This window comes from Onychostoma macrolepis, chromosome 07 (genome assembly GCF_012432095.1).
Source record: "Onychostoma macrolepis isolate SWU-2019 chromosome 07, ASM1243209v1, whole genome shotgun sequence".
Taxonomy (NCBI): domain Eukaryota; kingdom Metazoa; phylum Chordata; class Actinopteri; order Cypriniformes; family Cyprinidae; genus Onychostoma; species Onychostoma macrolepis.
The window spans coordinates 35,028,265-35,047,400 of NC_081161.1; the positions used below are offsets into that span (position 1 = coordinate 35,028,265).

The following is a 19,136-nucleotide window of genomic DNA, read 5'->3' on the forward strand; positions in this document are numbered from 1 at the left end:
AAAAAACTAAATATCTTCCAACAAGAGACAATTTTCTGTAAAGCTTTTTTGAGACAATATGTATTTGAAAAGTGCAATGCAGTTAAACCTGACATAAGTTAAATGTGTTGAAATGTGAAATACTTGAATGCGTTTATTCTGCTCTCCTCTCTAGAGCTGTAACTGCTAATCTGAACTAATACATTTTCAAGAGGACTTTTACGATTAAACACCAGAGAAATGAAGAGTGCTCAGGTCCTGCCACAAATTTTGAATAGAAGAATTCGTTTTCTGATCGGGGTGTAACTGAAGCACCAAGGTTTGATTTAGTCCTGACTCTTCTGAAGAGCTGCGTGTTATAGTGTGTCGGGTAACTGATACATGCTGCTCAAGTGTTCACAGACAGGATGTGCTCTAACCTTACCAAATACAGACCTCAGAGTTGCAGGCTTTTTTTTTTTTTTTTCAAAAATAACTACACATTCACGACCATAAGCGTTTAGGCTTAAACCTTGATAGCCCAACCCTAACCTTAGCCCTGTGTTTTCTTTCTCTCTGAGAGTTTCTTTCTACCTTTCTCATTCTCTCTGCTGCTCTCCTTTTTAGTTTCAGTTACCTGAAACCTCTTTTTCCACAATCCTTCCTTCTCAGCTCTTAAAAGGCCTTGGTATTCACCATTCAACATTATACACAAGCAAACACATACATTGTAGGGCAAAGCTCTAGTATTTTTGGAAATTTTCACAAATATTATTAGGTGATGATCTCTTCATAGCATTATGTGTGTGAGAGAGCGAGAGAGAGAGAGAGAGAGAGAGAAAGTTCAACCTTTAAGATACTTTTGTCCAGTCTATGTAGGTGTTTGGTGTGTGGGTGTGTATGTACATGAGAAATAGAGAAACTGAACAAGTTCTCCTTCCTGGAGCTATAATCATAACAGTACTCAGCAAAATTCTTTATATACTTTTTAAAAAAATACCATGTGCACACAAATTTGACCCTGAGAACAGAAAGCAACACCGTCCTACTTTGATCAGCTTCAGTCCAGCCCTCTAAACAATGAGAGACATTGCTCCATTCACAACGGAGACACCTCAAGGAACTGATCGCTACAGACCATCTAGGGTTACAGACACGAAACACAGCCCGAAGAGAGTGAAATATGGATGAGAGACACTCTCTCAAGTGCTACATGTGGAAAAACGTGAAACGGACAGGATGGAGGGACTTGTAGAAAACGGCTCTGTGATTAAAAGTGAAATATGAGACATCATTCTAGACTCCACCTCACTGGCATCAAACCTGACAGCAGGTTCCACAGAGGGAGAGAGTGAGTATGTGTATCCTGTTCTAATAAGATTAGACGTTGAGATGGGATTAGTTTCATCCTGGCGACATTCCCATTCCAGGCTGCCCTAAAGACAAGAGCATCAACTTAGCTGCACTGTCAACATTTAAACTAATGATCACAAATACAGCTTAACCTCACAGATGGCGCTTCATGAGTGCGTGACATCAGAAAATATTCTTTAATAATCCAAATAATGCGTTTCCTCCTGCTAACAGATAAGACAGATTTGAATTCTTCTGGGAAGAAGTGCTCCTGACACACTGAGCACTGGTGCTACTGCAGATTATACAGATTTGAGCCTGGCCTGCAACATCTCTCCCCTGCAGGAAATTTAGGATATTTTTTGCTGGTTTGGCACTGATAAATTTGCAAAGATGCTGAAAATGGTCCACCAGTAGACGATTAAAACTGGAAAGGTCAACTAGCATGGTCTTCGTGATGAAGCTGGTTGGACAGCTAAGGTTAAGCTAGTAAAGATCCATTTTGTGGAATCCAGCACACCAGCATCCAAAAGACAATTTCATACAATTACAGGATATTATAAAAATAAAACCTTATACAGTGTGTGTGTGTGTGTATATATATATATATATATATATAAGTGAAGTTTCAGCTCTGAATACCCCAGATCATTTTTATATCATTTTGAAAATGCCTATTTTGAGTGGAAGCAGAAACATGCTGTTTTCGTGCATGTCTCTTTAAATGCAAATAAGCCGCTGCTCCCCACCCTCTTTTCTAAGACAAGGGCTGTGCCTTTACAGCTGGTACCTCAAATACTCTGCTAAAAAGCATCTGTTTGGTTTTGATTATTATGTCTATCGCGCTGAAATCATGCGTTTTAAACCATATTAGTTTAAACTTTTGACAGAGGTTTTCTGAGCGCACACATCCAAAGCATATGCACAGAAAGCAGCTGTCACGCGGCATGTGAGTTCTCTTTCATGTCTTATTGCGCTTAAACTGTCAGATACACGCGCGCTTATGTTAAAAACACACGAGTTACAAAAACAGTCGGTTATGTCTGTGAAGGTAAAAAGCTGGGGAAGAAATTGTTTATATTAGATCTGTGTGGCAGCAGCGTAAGATACAGTAAATAAATCAATAAATCCACTGCTCTCTTGTCTCCTCTGAGGCTGGGACTCTAAACAGTGTTCTGTGCTCATCAGTGCAGTCAAAGACAGAACAGTTAGCATGCTTTACTCAAATTTTCGCTATGGCGTTATAACTGGTACACCATTGTCGCTTGCAAAAACAACGGCGGCGCCGTGGGTGGAAATGTGCAGATTAAGGGGTGCTAATATTATAATAAGATCCTCTTTCTACAGTACGACACGGGAGAAGCGAAATCTGAGCGTTTCGTTTTTTCACAAGCTTGCAGAGAAAGCACTGGGTTGTTCTTTTTCACATTTTCTGGGATGGTAGATGAACCAGGGACCCGATTATAGCACTTACACACGGAACAAGTCAGATTTTCATGATATGTCACCTTTAAAATCTGGGTCACCACATGTTCTATTTTTTGGTCACATTTATAGTCACATTTATCGTCTTTTTCTCATCTTTCCTTTTCCAGCATTTCTTCTAGCTCATGCAGTAACCATGACCTGGAAGAGAGCGTCAGTTTCACCTTCAAGGTGAATACAGGTAAAGTAGGACAAACGCTAAAGTAAGGCACTTGAGCTTAATGTGTACCTATTACTAAACATCTGCATTAAGTTTTAAGCATGTCATATAAATTGCATTCACTCTATGCATTAGACACGATGAGCAAACCCTCTGCTACTTCACACCTCCCCTCAACAGTGGCATTCTGGGAAATCTGACCGCAATGTCATGGCACCCCGCTTGCTTTCAGTCTGTTTCTCTCATCTAGCCAAATCTTTCTCTCTATCTTTCTATGCGTCTCTCAGTATGATCACTTTTGGACTTGATTCTGTTGAAACGTCACAGGAAATAACAAGCACACTAAAACCATCTTCCTGCAGACCTGACCACAGCCACAAATAGACCTGCACCAGCGTAAAAATGACTGACCTGCTAGCAATGCTTACTGGAAGAGAGAGAAAATGAGAAAGAGAGAAAGAAGAACAATATGAAACTTCTTTACAAATGAAACCAAAAACCACTTCCTTGATGTACTGATGACAATGGCCCAGATATAGAAACGCTGATCTCCACCTCACAACCCAAAGAGCTCTATTTTAACAACATGTCACTGCTGTAGTAATGGGTGACCTAACATTGCTAAACCAGTTGGCATTGCCGCATGTGTCCAAACCAGACTATTCTAAACATCAATCAAGAAACTGATGTGCTTCTTTCTGAATGTGTGTGTTCAGTGCGAATTTAGGCTTTCACACTGGTTCAATGTGTGTGTGAGCAAGGCTTGCGTGTGTCCTCTGTTTACACTCCAGTGTTGTTTGGTGCAGTGCTGATGCATGTGATCGCCGCTGAGAGCTTTTATAGTGGACCGCTGCAGATTTGACAAGAGCCGGGCACAGAACAATGGCCTTTGATTAGAGAAGAGGTCTGTCTCTCTCTCCTCTAAAACTCCTCAAGTGGTCCAGAGTGACGGTGTTAAAAAAGAATGACTCATTCTTCCCTGTTGTGCCCTCTCTCTCTCTCTCTCTCTCAGCTTTTGGCCTGCATGAATGTGTAGATTGTCACCATCAGAGGCATATTACTCTGTCACTGCCCATGCCCACAAAACCAACAGTTCTGACGCCTAGTTTAAGGTCATTCATCCCCGTTTCAGACCCTCTGTGCCTACCTTTCAGAGCAACAGTGCAGATCTGTGATCTCTGATGTCTTTTTTATAACCGGATGTTTACAAGAACAGGACAATCTGAAACTGTTTATCTATACTAGTGTTGTAGTATATCAGCAAAACGTATCATATTATCAAGTAGTATTATGATCAGAAAAAAAGTACAAAGCTGGAGCAGTACCCTTTCAAAATATGTACACTTTAGGGACTAATACTGTATGTTTCATTTAGAGGTAAATAACATACAAAGTTATAGCTTTTAGTTTTTCCTGCCCCAGTGTCAGCTTTGTACCTTTTTTTTTTTGAGACTGAACCTCTATAATTGTGTGGATCACCTTTTTTATTTACAGTTTTTATACAAAAATAATATAGTTCAGAATGTATCTTTTAATTTCTTTACTTTCACACATTATTGCAATTCAGTTTTCACAGAAAATTAAGGGTATACTTTGTTTACAGTAAAGTTATGTCTGCAATGAACTTGGCTGTTTGTGTTTTTATTTTGTGTGTTGTCAACAATACACCAATACAATTAAAAGGAGTTAATTTTTGAATTCCTGCATTGTTTAACTCGGTACTATCGCACTCTCATATACTGCATGCGAAAATGTATTACCAAGAATCACCGTACTACTGTTTGTATTACAGTACATGCTGTTGTATACTATTACTAAATATTATTGCAACTAATTACTGAATACATTTACATTTAGTCATTTAGCAGACGCTTTTATCCAAAGCAACTTACAAATGAGGACAATAGAAGCAATCAAAACCAACAAAAGAGCAACAACATGCAAGTGCTGACAAGTCTTGGTTAGCCTAACGCAGTACACGTAGCAAGTTTTTTGTTAGTTTTTTTTTTAAAGAAAACAAGTAGATAGAATATAGAAAAAAAGAAACCTAGTGTTAGTTTTTCAAGAAAAGCTAGCAGTTAGAGAATAAATACAGTATGCAATTGATAGAGGGTCAAGTGTGTGTGTGTTTTTTTTTTTTTTTAATAAAAAGAAGACAGATAGATAAAATAGAATTAGAATAGAGAGTGCTAGAGTTAGAGGGTCAAATAAAGATGGAAGAGATGTGTTTTTAGCCGTTTCTTGAAGAAGATTAAGGATTCAGTAAATACTAAATAAATTGTAAATACTATGTCACTGCTGGTATTTTGAGGTATGGGCACTGTAATACTACTGTAGAATACAGTAAGTAAACTGTGCACCTCTAATGTATACTGTGTGGAACCAGTGCTCTAAACATATTAATAACATTTGACAATAATGATTGAGCTACAGTCATATCTGATAGGGATCCTAGGAGATCCTAGGATCCTGCAAGAGCATTACTCATACTGGGAAAACCATCTGTGATTATCAATAGATCTGAGGGGAGAAAGAAAGAAAAGTAAAAAGGCATTCAATGTTGCTAAAAAGGTGACTGATCACCAAAAAAACTAACTAACAAACAAAAAAACATCTGACTAAATTCTGTCTGCACTAAGTTGAGCTTCACTGTCCTGACTGAAGTAAACCCCTGGACGCTTCCTGTTTTGTGGAGTGTGTAGCGTGAATCAAAACCCTCCGTTGCTATTTTTAGCGGCAAAAACATGCTCTGAAAGGCAGAGAGTGTCAAAAGAGGAAACACAAAAGTAGACTTCCTTCCTGCTTCGGTTTTCTTCATTGAAACGATGAAAAGAATAGATGAGAGAACGTGAGTGGGCGTCAACATGGCCTGATGGCTTCCATTTTGTCCTGACTGGAGATGCTATTGCTGCTACGCGCGTGTCCGTGTGCTCATCATGACTGATGATGTGTTATGACATGTGCTATCTGTCTTCATTAGCAAAGAAGAGAGATGGAAACTGACATAAACACTCTACTATCAATCAAACTAACAACCCAGAAGCTCATTCTTCCTCTTTTTCACAGACACACATTAAACTTTATGACTGGGCTAATTCATTTTACTTGTGTCCAGTGAAGTTTCCAGCATTTAATTTTTTTAAGCAAAAAAACTAAGGCTGTATAAAGTGACAAACTGAAAGTCAGTCAAATCATACTTCACATTTTACACACAGTTTGAACCAATGAGAATTTCACTCTGGGTGAGACATGACAGAAATAGAAACCAAACAACTGACAAATCACAAAGAGGTAGATTGGAGAGATTTGATTTATCACTTGTCAAGTTTTGTGTACCTGGTTAGTGTGTAACACAGAAGCTCAATGGACAGCATGTGCTGGGATCCCCTGGGCAGCTGTGATGATTGGAACAGAACTAAAAGCTACCTGCTGTATCCGTGCTTCTCGTTCACTTGTCCTCTGCTCTCTCTGCCACCTGTCTCTCTCCTACATGTACCCTCATAATGTGAACTAGACAGAGCTCATTATGGTAGACCTTTCTCCAGAGGATGTGTATGTGTGTGGATCACTTATGGGCCCAGCAGAATGAAAACAACATGAAAGGAAGATGAGAAAAAAATGCTAGGGAATAAAGCATGTTGTGTGTCTTAACCTATGTTACATCGCTTAGCGCACACTATAAGAGAATGCTGGCAAGAACGAGAAAGAAAGAAAAACCTCTGGAAGTTGCAGCCCTCGAAATGAGACACAGCTAATGTGACCATTGTATAATGATTCACGATCGATCAAATGACTCATATGAGCTGGTTCTTTTCAGTGAATCAATAACATACACCGTGACCAGTGTAGTCAGATTTCCAGAAAGAATGACTCTTGTGAACCGGCTGAATCAAAAACATACAGAGTGAGCAGTATAGTCCAACCGATTCATGAACAAATAAATGTTAACTGAACAAAGAATTTTCTTTTAGTGAATCAAAAACATGCAGTGTAAAAAACCCATCATATTACCAAAATTAAGCACTCTTGGGAGAATGAATGAATGAAACATTACATTTTGGTTTAAGTCCCATTATTTAATATATAACTGTGCCCAATTTTGGGACTGCAATTATTCTTTGAAAAATAAATTTTAGACATGAAAAGGAATAAAAAGTTTATGTAAACATTTCACAATAATTATGTTGTCATTTGGCAATGCAGTTGCATTTTTTCATAATTTTTTTCCCCTCTCAAAAGTACTAAAAGAATCTTTAATGGAACTGTTAAGAAATCAGACTGCAATCATTAAATTCCTTATGTTTTTCATCTCTTATTCCTGGTGCTCTTCATTTTTTAGTTATAAAGCTTTACATTAGTAAACAGCTCCTCTGTTCCACACATACACAAACATCTCGCCCTCTCTCTCATACACAGACACGTTCTGACAGCTAGTCCTGTTATTTAAATGCTCTGCAGTCTTTCTGTCCCCTCTGAACCTTCTGGACAAACTAGAGATCCTTTAGGCCTCTGTCAGCCTCTCTTTCTCTCTCTCTCTCACTGTCTCACTATCTCTCTCTCCCTTCTCTTCTCCCTCTCTCCGCTCCATTGCCTTAATGGACTGTCAAGGCAATGATGGACGATGCTTTTCTAATTAGGTTTTCAAGTTTAACCTAGAAACAGAGAGGGAGAGAAAAAGAAAGGGATGAGAAGAGAAAGAAAGACAAGCAAGAATAAGAAAGAGAGATGAGACAGGTTCTGCAAGGTGAACGCAAACAGTAAAACAAATGATAAATGATCAGAAGCTTCAAGGGCATTGGAGTTAGGGTTCAGTTCATCAAAAAATGAAAATTTTATACTCATTATTTCATTTATACTCATTATTTACTCATTCTCACGTCATTCCGAATCCATATGCTGTTATTATTTCTGCTGAACACATTTTTAAAGGACTGTTACACAGCTTTGCCAGTTCATAGTGGCTGGGAAAACAACACAGTCCATATGATTTAAGTATTCTGAAGCTTCTGATAGTTTTATGTGAGGAACAAGCCAAAAAATAGCATATAGATTTCAACAACATGATTGTGAGTAAATAACTGACAGATATTTTGGGGAGATTTAAGAATGAGTTCATGAAAAATGATTTATATGCATTAAAGTTTTCCTTCTGTTACTTCTAGTTCCCTCCGTCTGTCTGCATCTTGCTCTCTCTCTTTGTCCTTTACAATAATGTATTTGAGGCTGTCTTTCTTTATAGGGTCCCAGAATACACTGGGACAGAACATCAATACAAAAAGGGGTTTAAAGGTGGGGTATGTAATTTTTCAAAAACGCTTTAGAAAACTGAGTCGGGGCCGAGTACCAAAACAAACTTGTAGCCAATCAGCAGTAAGGGGTGTGTCTACTCATGATGCGGAGGAGAGAGCGCTCAGTGCACAGGATGGACATTTGCCGAGCCGAGCGACGACAGAAAGATAGAGATGGCGGATAAAAAATAAAAGAGGAAAATGTCTGCGGAACGATAAGGCAAGAAGTAGGACCCATGTAAATATCGGATCAGCTTTCCAGCGCTGGAGAGAACTCAGGGAGCGGAAGGCCTGAGATCGGACGCCGAGGTTGCTTTGTTTCTTCTCAATAGGTGAGTAACACCGTGTCTACACCGGACGCACCGCGCTGCAACAGCTAAAGTCTGCCTACACTGGATGTGATAAAGTGACCGTTGAAAATAATTTGAAATTTATGTCAGCACGTCATCAATAGAACGCGGCAGCAGTTTTCTGTCGGAGATTTGTCGCACCGCACAGCATCACTGATTATAATGACTTCTATAGTATTTTGGTGCGCCGCTTGCATCTGGTGTAGACACGGTGTAACATTGTTTTGCTTTGTTTCACAGAACTAATCGTTGCCTGGGTTGCGTAGGCTACCTATGTGTGGGGCGGAGCTATCAAAATAGGGGCGAGACCCTTTTGGGGTAGGGGCGCATTTGTTTTGGTGATTTCAAATATCAACATTGGCTTACAGAAATCGCTTACCCTGCCTTCAAAGCTTCTGGTGAAGGAGATGAGAAACAGACATACAGGCTGTCTTTGCTTCTAATTACTTTTAACTTATTAAAGACAATCAACTTATCGGACAGCCAATAAAACATAATGTGATGTTAATTAGAAAACAAGGTTCTGTAATTGTTTTAATGGGATTATGACATCCTGTCTATATATCCTAAAGCTAAAAAGCCAGTTTAGACAAAATAAGTGGAGCAAAGACGATGGTTAGAAAGTTTCTTGAAAATTCAGCGGTCTGAGAAATCAGTCACAGCTGTATTCTTTCAGTCTTGGACATATTTGACATAGTTTAGCAGGTGATACCAGAAAACAGGCAACCTTGGCCGTCCAAAATTAACTATGAAATCTCATGTTACCCAAACCATTAAACAGCCATTAGTGATGGGCTGAGACTAAACTCATTCTAGGTTACACTCAGTCACCACATAAGGTCACCTTCTGAGAAACACAACAAAGGGAAATAACACAGGGTCGTTCCTAGACATGAGACTACCCATTTCCTCATGTAATTCTACAGGGGTTTTGCACACACACGCACCGTAACCCTTGACCTTTTCCTCCCACTGAATACAGTTGGTCTTCAGTATCATCCACATGAATGTTCAAAACATTCACAGTGCCCTTCAACATCAACATCCACATGGTCTGCGTTTTCTAATCTTCTTAAAAGACAGAGAACTGCCGCCTCGAATTGCTACAGTGTTCTTGGACAAAGTTTTCTAATGCAGAACCATCAAAAACTATAAGAACATACTGATGTGAACAGGGATGCACTAATATTAAAATCCTACACTATTCTGTCTACAAATTAGATTTCAACTACTTAACATTAAAATCAGTTGTGCATCAAAAAATAACATTTTGAGATGCTGAAGTTCACAATTAACAGTGTTATTTAATTACTAGTGCTTTAAAAGATTAACGTAAGTGTTAGACATTGCCAAACGTAAATCTAATCTAAATGTAAAAATAGAGGAAAAGAGGACGAACAATTAAAAATACAATATCAGCTATACTGTAAATTGACACTTTGCCAAAAAAGACACAGAGTAAAAACTGAAATGGTGATTGCTATGGCAAATGACATCAACATAAACAGCATCACCCTAAAAATTAAATAATTAAAAAAAAAAGTTATATTTATACATTTCCTCAGTGTCACACCCTCCTTCGCAGTGAGTGTACACTTCACTTCTCTTTTTTTAACTCTTAACTATGCTTTCTATTTTTTTTTTACTAGAAGGTTGTTTTGCTTGGCCAATGACTGAATTTTGCTACATCTTTTTGTCACATCCAGTCTTGCTACTGGCCTTAAAAAAAGACACTTTGCATTTCCTGTTTTTCTATAAGAAACCTCACCCATTTACAGATTTTCAAACTGTGAATAGTGAATAGGAAAAAGTGCTTTGTATCAGACCTCTTTCTTTAGAAGACAAAATAGTAAACAGGTAGCAGTTTTCTGTAGTCAGACTCATTCTTGTGGTGAAAATGGTAATAATGCCAGACATTGGTCTGGTGGGATCACAGCCTAGTTTGGTCCACTACCTTGAGGAGGAATGGTTAATTAGGTTTCATGGATTTCTGCCCCGATTCTCCCCTTAAACTTTGTCTAAATTTGTCTTGTGTCATTCTTCCTCACAGCAAATGGACTGAATGGACGCACACTGTGTCTCTCAGTTAACACACACAAAACTCAACAACATACATACTTTTCCTCCTTGCCTGCCTCCAGTTTCTGCACACAAAATTAATGAGGGCACTAACAAAAAGGGCAGAGAGAGAGAGAGATAGAGTCTTATGTAATTCTTTACCCCTTGGAGAGGAAGAAAGAGAACAGGGCCATCTAACACACGGAGAGTACTGACAGCGCGCACTGATAAACGAGACCCTCAGAGGAAACCTGTTACAGGATATACGTACGCGCATCACTGTTACTCTCTTCTTTTTCCAAATTCACAAACACATACTGTATATAAGACCCCTGCATAAGTCCTCCTCTGTTTACTGTATCTCATTCTGTCTCATTTTTTCTCTCTACACAAATTCAACAACAAGAATGAAAATGCTTCAGCCCTATACAAATCATCATCAATGTTACCCAGGCTAGGTAATGTAACCTTGGTGACATACTTACATCAGCACAATCAAGCAGAATTTGCAAAATGTTGTTTGTTGAGCCCTGCACACACTTATTTCTCAGGTCTCCTCCTATACACTAATCCTGCCATCATCAACATAATCATAAACAGAAACACACAGGGCATGTTTGGAATGGCATATTAACTACTATTTAACGTAGCATGCAGTATGTATACAGTATCAGGGGTCTTCAACTAAAACGGTTCGAGGTCCAGTAATGAACCCTCCCCACCAGCCGAGGTCCGAACAATTGTATATAAAAAACAATTGATGGTTTTTGCCAGGCCAGGGTATCTGCAGGATATTTAAGCTTAAATTCAAGACTTTTAAAGACCTTTTTTTTAAGACCTGCACAAAAAAATAAAAATAAATAAAAAAATTAAATGACTGTAAAAAGCATGATTTACAGTTCAGATACAGGTTTTCACAAAAACAAGCAAGTATTATATTAATTAAATAACATATAAATATATTTTACTGCCTTATTTGTTTACATTTTATAACACATTATCTTCTTGTTGATCCACCAGTTCACATTTACAACTCTGTGTGTTTGCTGCTTAAAAACATGGATTTGATTTTCACATTGGCCTTTGACAACAGCAGAGTTCGGGCTGATTGAAAATGGAAAATCATTCTCTTCCAGCAGGTGGCGCTTTGGGAATGGCAGCAGTACACAAAGCCCAACAGACAGACTTCACAAAGCAGCGAAGCAGATGACTTTGAAACGTGCAGCGCTCATATTTATTAAATGAATAGTGCAATTCTTGTCTTTCAGTCCCCACATTTAAGACCTCCTGAAATCATAATTAAGACTTTCTTGTAACATTTAAGATTTTTAAGGACCCGTCAACTTCCCTAATTTTTGAAAATGCCATTGTTTTTCACCCACTGAAAGTTTCAGCTGTCTGTGCACAGCGGGCGCTCTCTGCTCTCATCACTGCTCGAACGACTGCACCCAAACGGCTCTAGAGCTGACCTTGATCTGCTAGATATAAATTTGATTTACTAGAAATTAGCGTTTGGTATTTATTTCATTATGTCAAAAGCCTTCACGGATTCGGACCGGAGTCTAGAAGCTATAGGTTCGGGTCCAGATGGGACGACTTCTGGGTCCGGACCCGGACCGCGGTCCGCCTGTTAGTGACCTATGCTGTATATGGTGAAACAATGTGGAATCCAATAGGGTTTACATACATACACTACAATTCAAAAGTTTGGGGTCTGTAAGATTTTTCAAAAATAGAGTAAAAACAGTTATATTGTAAAATGTCATTTTAAAAAAGATTTGTAATTTTTAAAAAGATGGCAAAACTGAATTTTCAGTCACACGATCCTTCAGGAATGATTCTAATATGTCGATTTGGAGCTCAAGAAACATTTCTTATTGTTATCAGTGTTGAAAACAGGTGTGTTTCTTCATATTTTCTGGATTCTTTGATGAACAGAAATTTCAAAAGAAAGAGATTACTTTTGATTACAGAGATTATTTAAAACAGTAAATGCATTTACTTTTGATTAATTTAATGTGCCCTTGCTAAATAAAAAAATGACTTATTCAGTCATTATCAGCCTTTAAACTGGCAATAAAACGTTTACCAAGCCACATCGCTTCAATCCCAGTATACATTTACCCAACTATTATCAAAAGTATTTCTAAATAAATACAACAAAACATTTTCTTGCGACCTTACGTGAAGTATTATGACAAAATGCATTATGAAGAAAAATTGGATCTGTTCTGCAGGTGCATTAGAGCTAACATTAGCATCATGCTACATGAGACAATTTATGAGATTAATAGTACACTTTTACTCAGAACTCACTTCAAACCACCATCGAGTGTTTGTAATAACCTCCTTTTGCGATCACATGTGGAATTTGGTCGTTTACTGTTGTTAAAATATGCTATTTATAGCCTTTTATATCGCTGCACAAATTGGCATTTCAGATGTACACATTCCCTCAAGAAAATCACATACAAATAATGCTGTGTAAAAGCCTTAACATGTATGCTCTGCTGAAACTCACGCCTCTCCGTTCTTAAGTTGCCAGGTATACATTCCAAGTATAATACACATTAGTAAAAGGATCTATTTTCATCTTTATTTGTCTATATACACCTTGGGCGGCCGCGGTACATTATAAAAGTAGCCCAAAAAACCTCAACCCACGGCTCTGTTATTTTCCCGCAACTGTATTTTCAAAATAGCCCACTTGTGCCGCTACCCTGGCAACACTGGTTCGCTGTACCCTCATCACACAATGATAGATAACCTTCCACGCTGCGATGACGGGAAGAAGTTGGGGTCAAACCTTATCAAACTATTAATTTGCATAAAAAAAATATTAACACGTTAAAATTTTTAATTAATCGCACACGTTAACGTTGACACCCCTAATTAAAATATATGTTTATACAGTTCATAAAATAAATTTCAATCAATGCTCACTTTTCTATTTAAAGGTGATCATCAAAACACTCACATGGGGTAACTGTCTAAGACATTTACAAAACTCACAACACATTGTTAACTGTGATTCTACACATTTAAATGTCAGTATGTGCACAGCAACAACAGGTAACAAATGAACTCAGTCAGGCTGAAATGACATGTCACACTTCAGAATGCTTAGCAGGGTTTAACAAGTATGCTAATGAAGGGGAAATCACTAATGAGCAAGAGGAAGAAGCATGCAGTGTTTGCTGACACCTATCTAAGCACACACACAAACACACAATTAATTTTCATCAGGCACATACTGTACTGAATGTCAATTAGCCTGTCATTAGCCGCCCTCAACATCGGATGACCCTCCAATGGACCGTGCGCTGACCGTTCATTGACTGTCTGATGCTGCACACAAAAATAGTAAGCGCTGACTAAAATCACCATTTCCTGACTGATTTACTGGCTTTACATGACCTCGGGATGCAAGTACACACAGGTTTTTAGAGTAGCACGGTTTCAACACATGCTTCACAGAGAATAATTAATTATTGTAGTATAATCTACTGCATGTAAATATACCCCTAAATGGCACATAAATCAAAAACCAACTGTGGTTGATCAGACTCTTTCTGTTGTTTTGGTCAGATTAAGCTGCCTTGCGGATCATAGTTCATGCCACAAATCAGAAGTCTGGCTACACAAGGCTAGCTTGTGACACACTGTACAATGATTCAGATCATTGCATGCTTTGTACAAATCCTTAGGTCCAGATAATGTAAAACACAAGAGTGAAAGGGCAGCTGCCAATTTTACCAAAAAGCTCTATGCCTATCTCAAGTAATATGGTGAGTGCTTGTAAAAACACCCTTATTTCCTGTCAAGGTTTATGTGTATGCAGAAAAATGAAAATCAAAGATAAAATTTTCCATAGATTTCTCTCAAGTGCTATTTGTGATATTAAAGCATTACTTTTAAGTCTGAAAATTACACAACCATTAAAAAGATTGTCATCAGTATTTTTATTTTTTTGGCATGTCACCATTTTTATATTTTAAAATGTATATATATATATATATATATATATATATATATATATATATATATATTGTTTTTTTTAACCCTGAAAAGAATTAAGGTTTCCCAAAAATGATTAATCAGCACAACTGGTTACATTACTGATCCCCAAACATTTGAACAGTAGTGTACATCAAAATAATTTCAAATTATCCAGGTTGTAAGAATAGAAATATCAAATAACTTGATAATTATCAAGTGTTAGACACTAATTGACTAAATGAAAAATGTTAACTTAATTGGCATCTGTGTAATTGCCTGATTCAATTAGTTCAGCTTCATTGGCTTGCTGATACTGACTAAAATTATGCTAATTTCATCAACCGCACTGTCAAGATAAATATGACTGACGTGCTGATCTGGGATCAGGTTCATCTTATTACATCTATGATCTAAATGTTCATGTACACAAAGACATTGCTTATTTGAGATCTGCTTACACTAAGCAGATCAGATGGTTTAACTGATCTAAGGTCAGTTTTCAGCTGTTTAACAGGGAGGAGACAAAGGTGAAATACTCAAGCATAGCGTTCAAGGTCTGATCTGAGATCTGTTTTAAAGGAAACTTCTAAAGGTGATCCAACAAAGCTGATATGATTTGTTATGGTGGCAGTGCAATAAACCTTTGCACTCTGAGTAGCATTACAGAGTGTTAAATGTAAAAAAGTTGTTCAATGGGCCAAGGTCAATTTCATAAGAGAAATAAATAGCTAGTTACTAAGTGACTGCTGAGCCTAACTGTAGAAGAAAGAGAGATCTATAACCTTGCATTGTTCTGTTATAATGACACCCAACTCTCAGGCTACAAAAACAGGTGGCCTCACTGTTGCAGTCACTTTTAACACTCAGGATCTCACATGGGTCAAAGGAGAAAGGTCACCTGATACATGAATACTGAATTGTGGGGGTGGGAAGCACAGGTGAGGCACTAAATTCTGCTACACTTTTTGCCTGCAGGGTCTTCTTCAAGACTCATTCTTGTGTAGAAGCTTTCAATCACAGGATAAAAACAGAAAATTTGAATTTTTTTTTATCTCACAATTCAGACTTTTTTCTTGCAATTCTGAGTTTATATCTCGCAATTCTGACTTTTTTCTCAGAATTGTGAGATATAAAGTCACAATTGCGAGTTAACATCTGATCTGAGAACAAAAGTTAGAATTGTGAGATATAAATTCATTGCGAGAAAAAAAGGAACTTTTTACATTTTTATTCTGTGGTGGAAACAAGAAAAATTGTGAGATATAAACTTTGGTCAATGTAAACTATGTAAAGAAGTCAGAATTCTGTGTTTAAATCTCGCAATTCTGAATTCTAAAATTGTGAGGGCAAAAAAGTCACAATTACCTTCTTTATTTTTTATCCCATGGTGGAAACAAGCTTCCAAAATCTTCCCACGTGGATAGCTATATATACTCATTTGAAATTTTACCCTGTCTGCTCAACAATTCTAACAATTCTTCTGTTCTCATCTTATCAAAATACAACACACAAGCTGACACAATAAACAGGGAGGGGGTCAAGAGTCAGGGTAGCCCTCAGTATGTTCATGAACAGACTGATCTCTTCACCAAATTCCCCTCTTTGTCAGGAAAAACAATAATTTAGCTTCAAACTCATTTTAAAATGAGCTCAATTAATCAACAGCATTTGGAATTTTGATTAACAAAAAACATGTGCATCCACTCTGTAGACTACATGCTGTCTTGTGTAGCACAATAAGCTTATTAATGACTGTCTCATATCCTTTTGCCCTTTTAGGAAAAAACATTAGTCCAAACTGACATTGATATTGTACATACATTGTACTAGTCATAGCATGCCAAGTATTGACTGATTCTGAGCCATCAGTGACTGTCCCCTGGATCAATATGCACTACAGCTACGACTATTCAATGTGTCTGTGCGTGTGTGCACACTGAGTATTGAATACTTCATCTTTTGGGGTATCAGAGTGTGACTTCAGCAACTTTTCTCACAGAAAATAAATAAATAAATAAATAAATAAATATGTACTAAGCGTGATTGGAGTGGTAAAAAAAAGTGAACATCATCTCATAAAATTTAGTATTTGTTTTTCGAGAAATCCTACCTTGGCTCGAATCTGACCAGAAGTGGACACTTTTCGGATGAGTTTGTGCGAGGTCTCCTCGGGCTCCCCGTCACTGTCCGATGATTCGTCACCCGCCTCGACTTGAGGGTCCGGAGAGGTCAGGGACTCCCGGGGCTCCCGGACATAAAGGACATTTGGATTGAGCTTCGAGGCCATGACTGTGCAGGTGACACGATTTTCACAGCACTCGTGTCCTCCTTTGTGCCAAGTCAGCTCTGAAACAGAGAAAGCATTGCTCAACGGCAGCTAACGGTACTGACTCCCAAAGAGACGACTTCTTCTTTCATTTTAAAGCTCTATGAACTATAGCGTTCATAGCAAATTCAGTTCCTCTATTTTGATTGTGCTGAGTGTAGAGGCCAAACCAACAAACCAAAAAGACAGTTAACAACAACAGGGGATTATTTTGTCTATTGCACAACAGCATTAAGGGTCATTGAAAAAAGGATATCTGATAAAAGAAGAATCTTCTAAAACACAAGATCTTGTGATCTTTGTGTTCATGTTGGTTTCATGCAAAAAGTGGTGTAACAAATAAGGAAAAAGTACTAGTAAATATTTCAACCTTGAATACCTCGAATTGAATTGTTCTTTTCTGTCACATGACAACAAATTGCAAATTGATTTTCAAAAAGTTTTCAAATATTCCAGTTAGAATTTAAAACAAAATTTCACCTTTTTTAAAGAAATAATAATGAAACATTATGCTAAACTACTTATTTTTTTAAAATTGCTTTTTTTTTTTTTCTAATTCATCCCTAATTCCTATATATAGACAGAGAGAGAGTCACCATCAGCATCATCAGACATTTGACCTTAAACCTCACAGAATCACATATCCAAATGCATTTTAATTCATACAGCGAAAACATATTAGGCTAATCATACAACATGCATCCAGGTCATTTTTATGAATTTCTTTTTGCATAACAATAGATCCTAATGAGCGACACGCCATTGACCCTTATGCAGACGGTGAAGCCCATTAGCGCTCAGAATCGATACAAACCGATCTGACATAATCCACAGACGGTCGCTGTCAGGGCTTTGAGAGATACATGAACTCGCTGACTGTTGCGCGTGTGTTCACAGCTGCGCATTCGTTGCGCTCACAATCATTCGTTTCAGCGACACTCCGTTATCACCTTTCTCGCCGTTAATGTAATTAAATCGCCCCTTGCCCAGAAACATTACCTTAACGTGTCTCCACAGACAAAAACCGCAACGCTTTCTGCATCGGACTTCAGTTTACGGCACACACACACATCTCCTGTAAACATGAAATAACTACCTGTTATGATGTCGCGCGTCGGCTGTCTACATGTGAAAACGAGCCAGTCGCTTTGCAGAGCAATAAAGAGACGTTAGAGTGAACAATGCCATTACTAATATTTAAACCCAGGCGTCTAATGGATTTGAGGAGATTATATTGACACGGATATCTCTGACTCAGTAACACACCAGCTGTGTTCTCGTGTCTTTCAAACCAAAAGCAGCCGTGTTGTAGGCAGTATTAATGCTTTACGTACAAAATTGAGCGAAATCACGAGAGCGGCGTCCTCCGGCTTTGACATTTGAATAAAACCGTTAACGGTTTGATTCATTGAATGCTCTCGGCGTTCGGCCATCACTTTCTGAATTGACAAATAGACTCAACTGTCACTCTCGCGCATGATTCCGTCTGCCGCGGTGGTTCCGACTAAATAAAAAGGTGGACGTTGATGTGGTGTTTTACCTCTATGGTGCGTAGTCGGTTCCCGTTGACCCTCGTTTGCGTGTTCTTGTTGCTCTCGGTGGGCTCTCGCGCAGCGCGGTGAGATACTGTCAAATCTGCTCCTGTCGCGCACATACGCGCGCGGACGCATAGCATCGGATAAGATTTGAATCGAATGGGAGGGGTGAGCGTCTGTGTGTCAGCACATCTGGAATGGCTCGACAACAGATATCTAAGAAATGTTTGAAAGATTAATCCATCACCTTTTATCGTTTTACTGCAGTTCTCTAATGCGGATATATAATGCTTCGCTTCTGAAACTTCTGACTGCTTGGTTTAGTAGGAAAGGAAATCTTCGCTGAGGAGATTTGTGACTTGTTGCTACATGTCGGGCTGCTTGACAATGTTCTGATCATTGAGGAGGCCACTTGAGTAATAATGGGTTAAGTAGGCTAGTCACAGCACCGCTGATAAAAAGGTCTAGTGTGATATCAAGAATCTTGACATACCTTTTTCTAAAGACATTTAATTCCTTAAATCAATTGGATATTGGTTCACAGTGAGTTTTCTTTACACTGCAGTGGAAACCCAATTGACTTTAGGAGCCCTAAAACAGCTGGACATGTCAAAGTAATGCTAA

General features: G+C 38.2%; 1 protein-coding gene across 1 annotated transcript in view; it reads right to left on the reverse strand.

Moving 5' to 3' along the window:
* si:dkey-172j4.3 (diacylglycerol kinase delta) overlaps positions 1-18,895 on the reverse strand; it is a 59,277-nt gene extending 40,382 nt beyond the window's left edge. The window contains exons 1-2 of the mRNA XM_058781825.1: positions 18,518-18,895; positions 16,762-16,997 (exon numbers count right to left, since the gene is read on the reverse strand). Of these exons, the coding sequence (XP_058637808.1) occupies positions 16,762-16,997; positions 18,518-18,647 (366 nt within the window). The 5' untranslated portion in view covers positions 18,648-18,895. The remainder of the gene's footprint in view (positions 1-16,761; positions 16,998-18,517) is intronic.
* Positions 18,896-19,136: the final 241 nt, after the last annotated feature.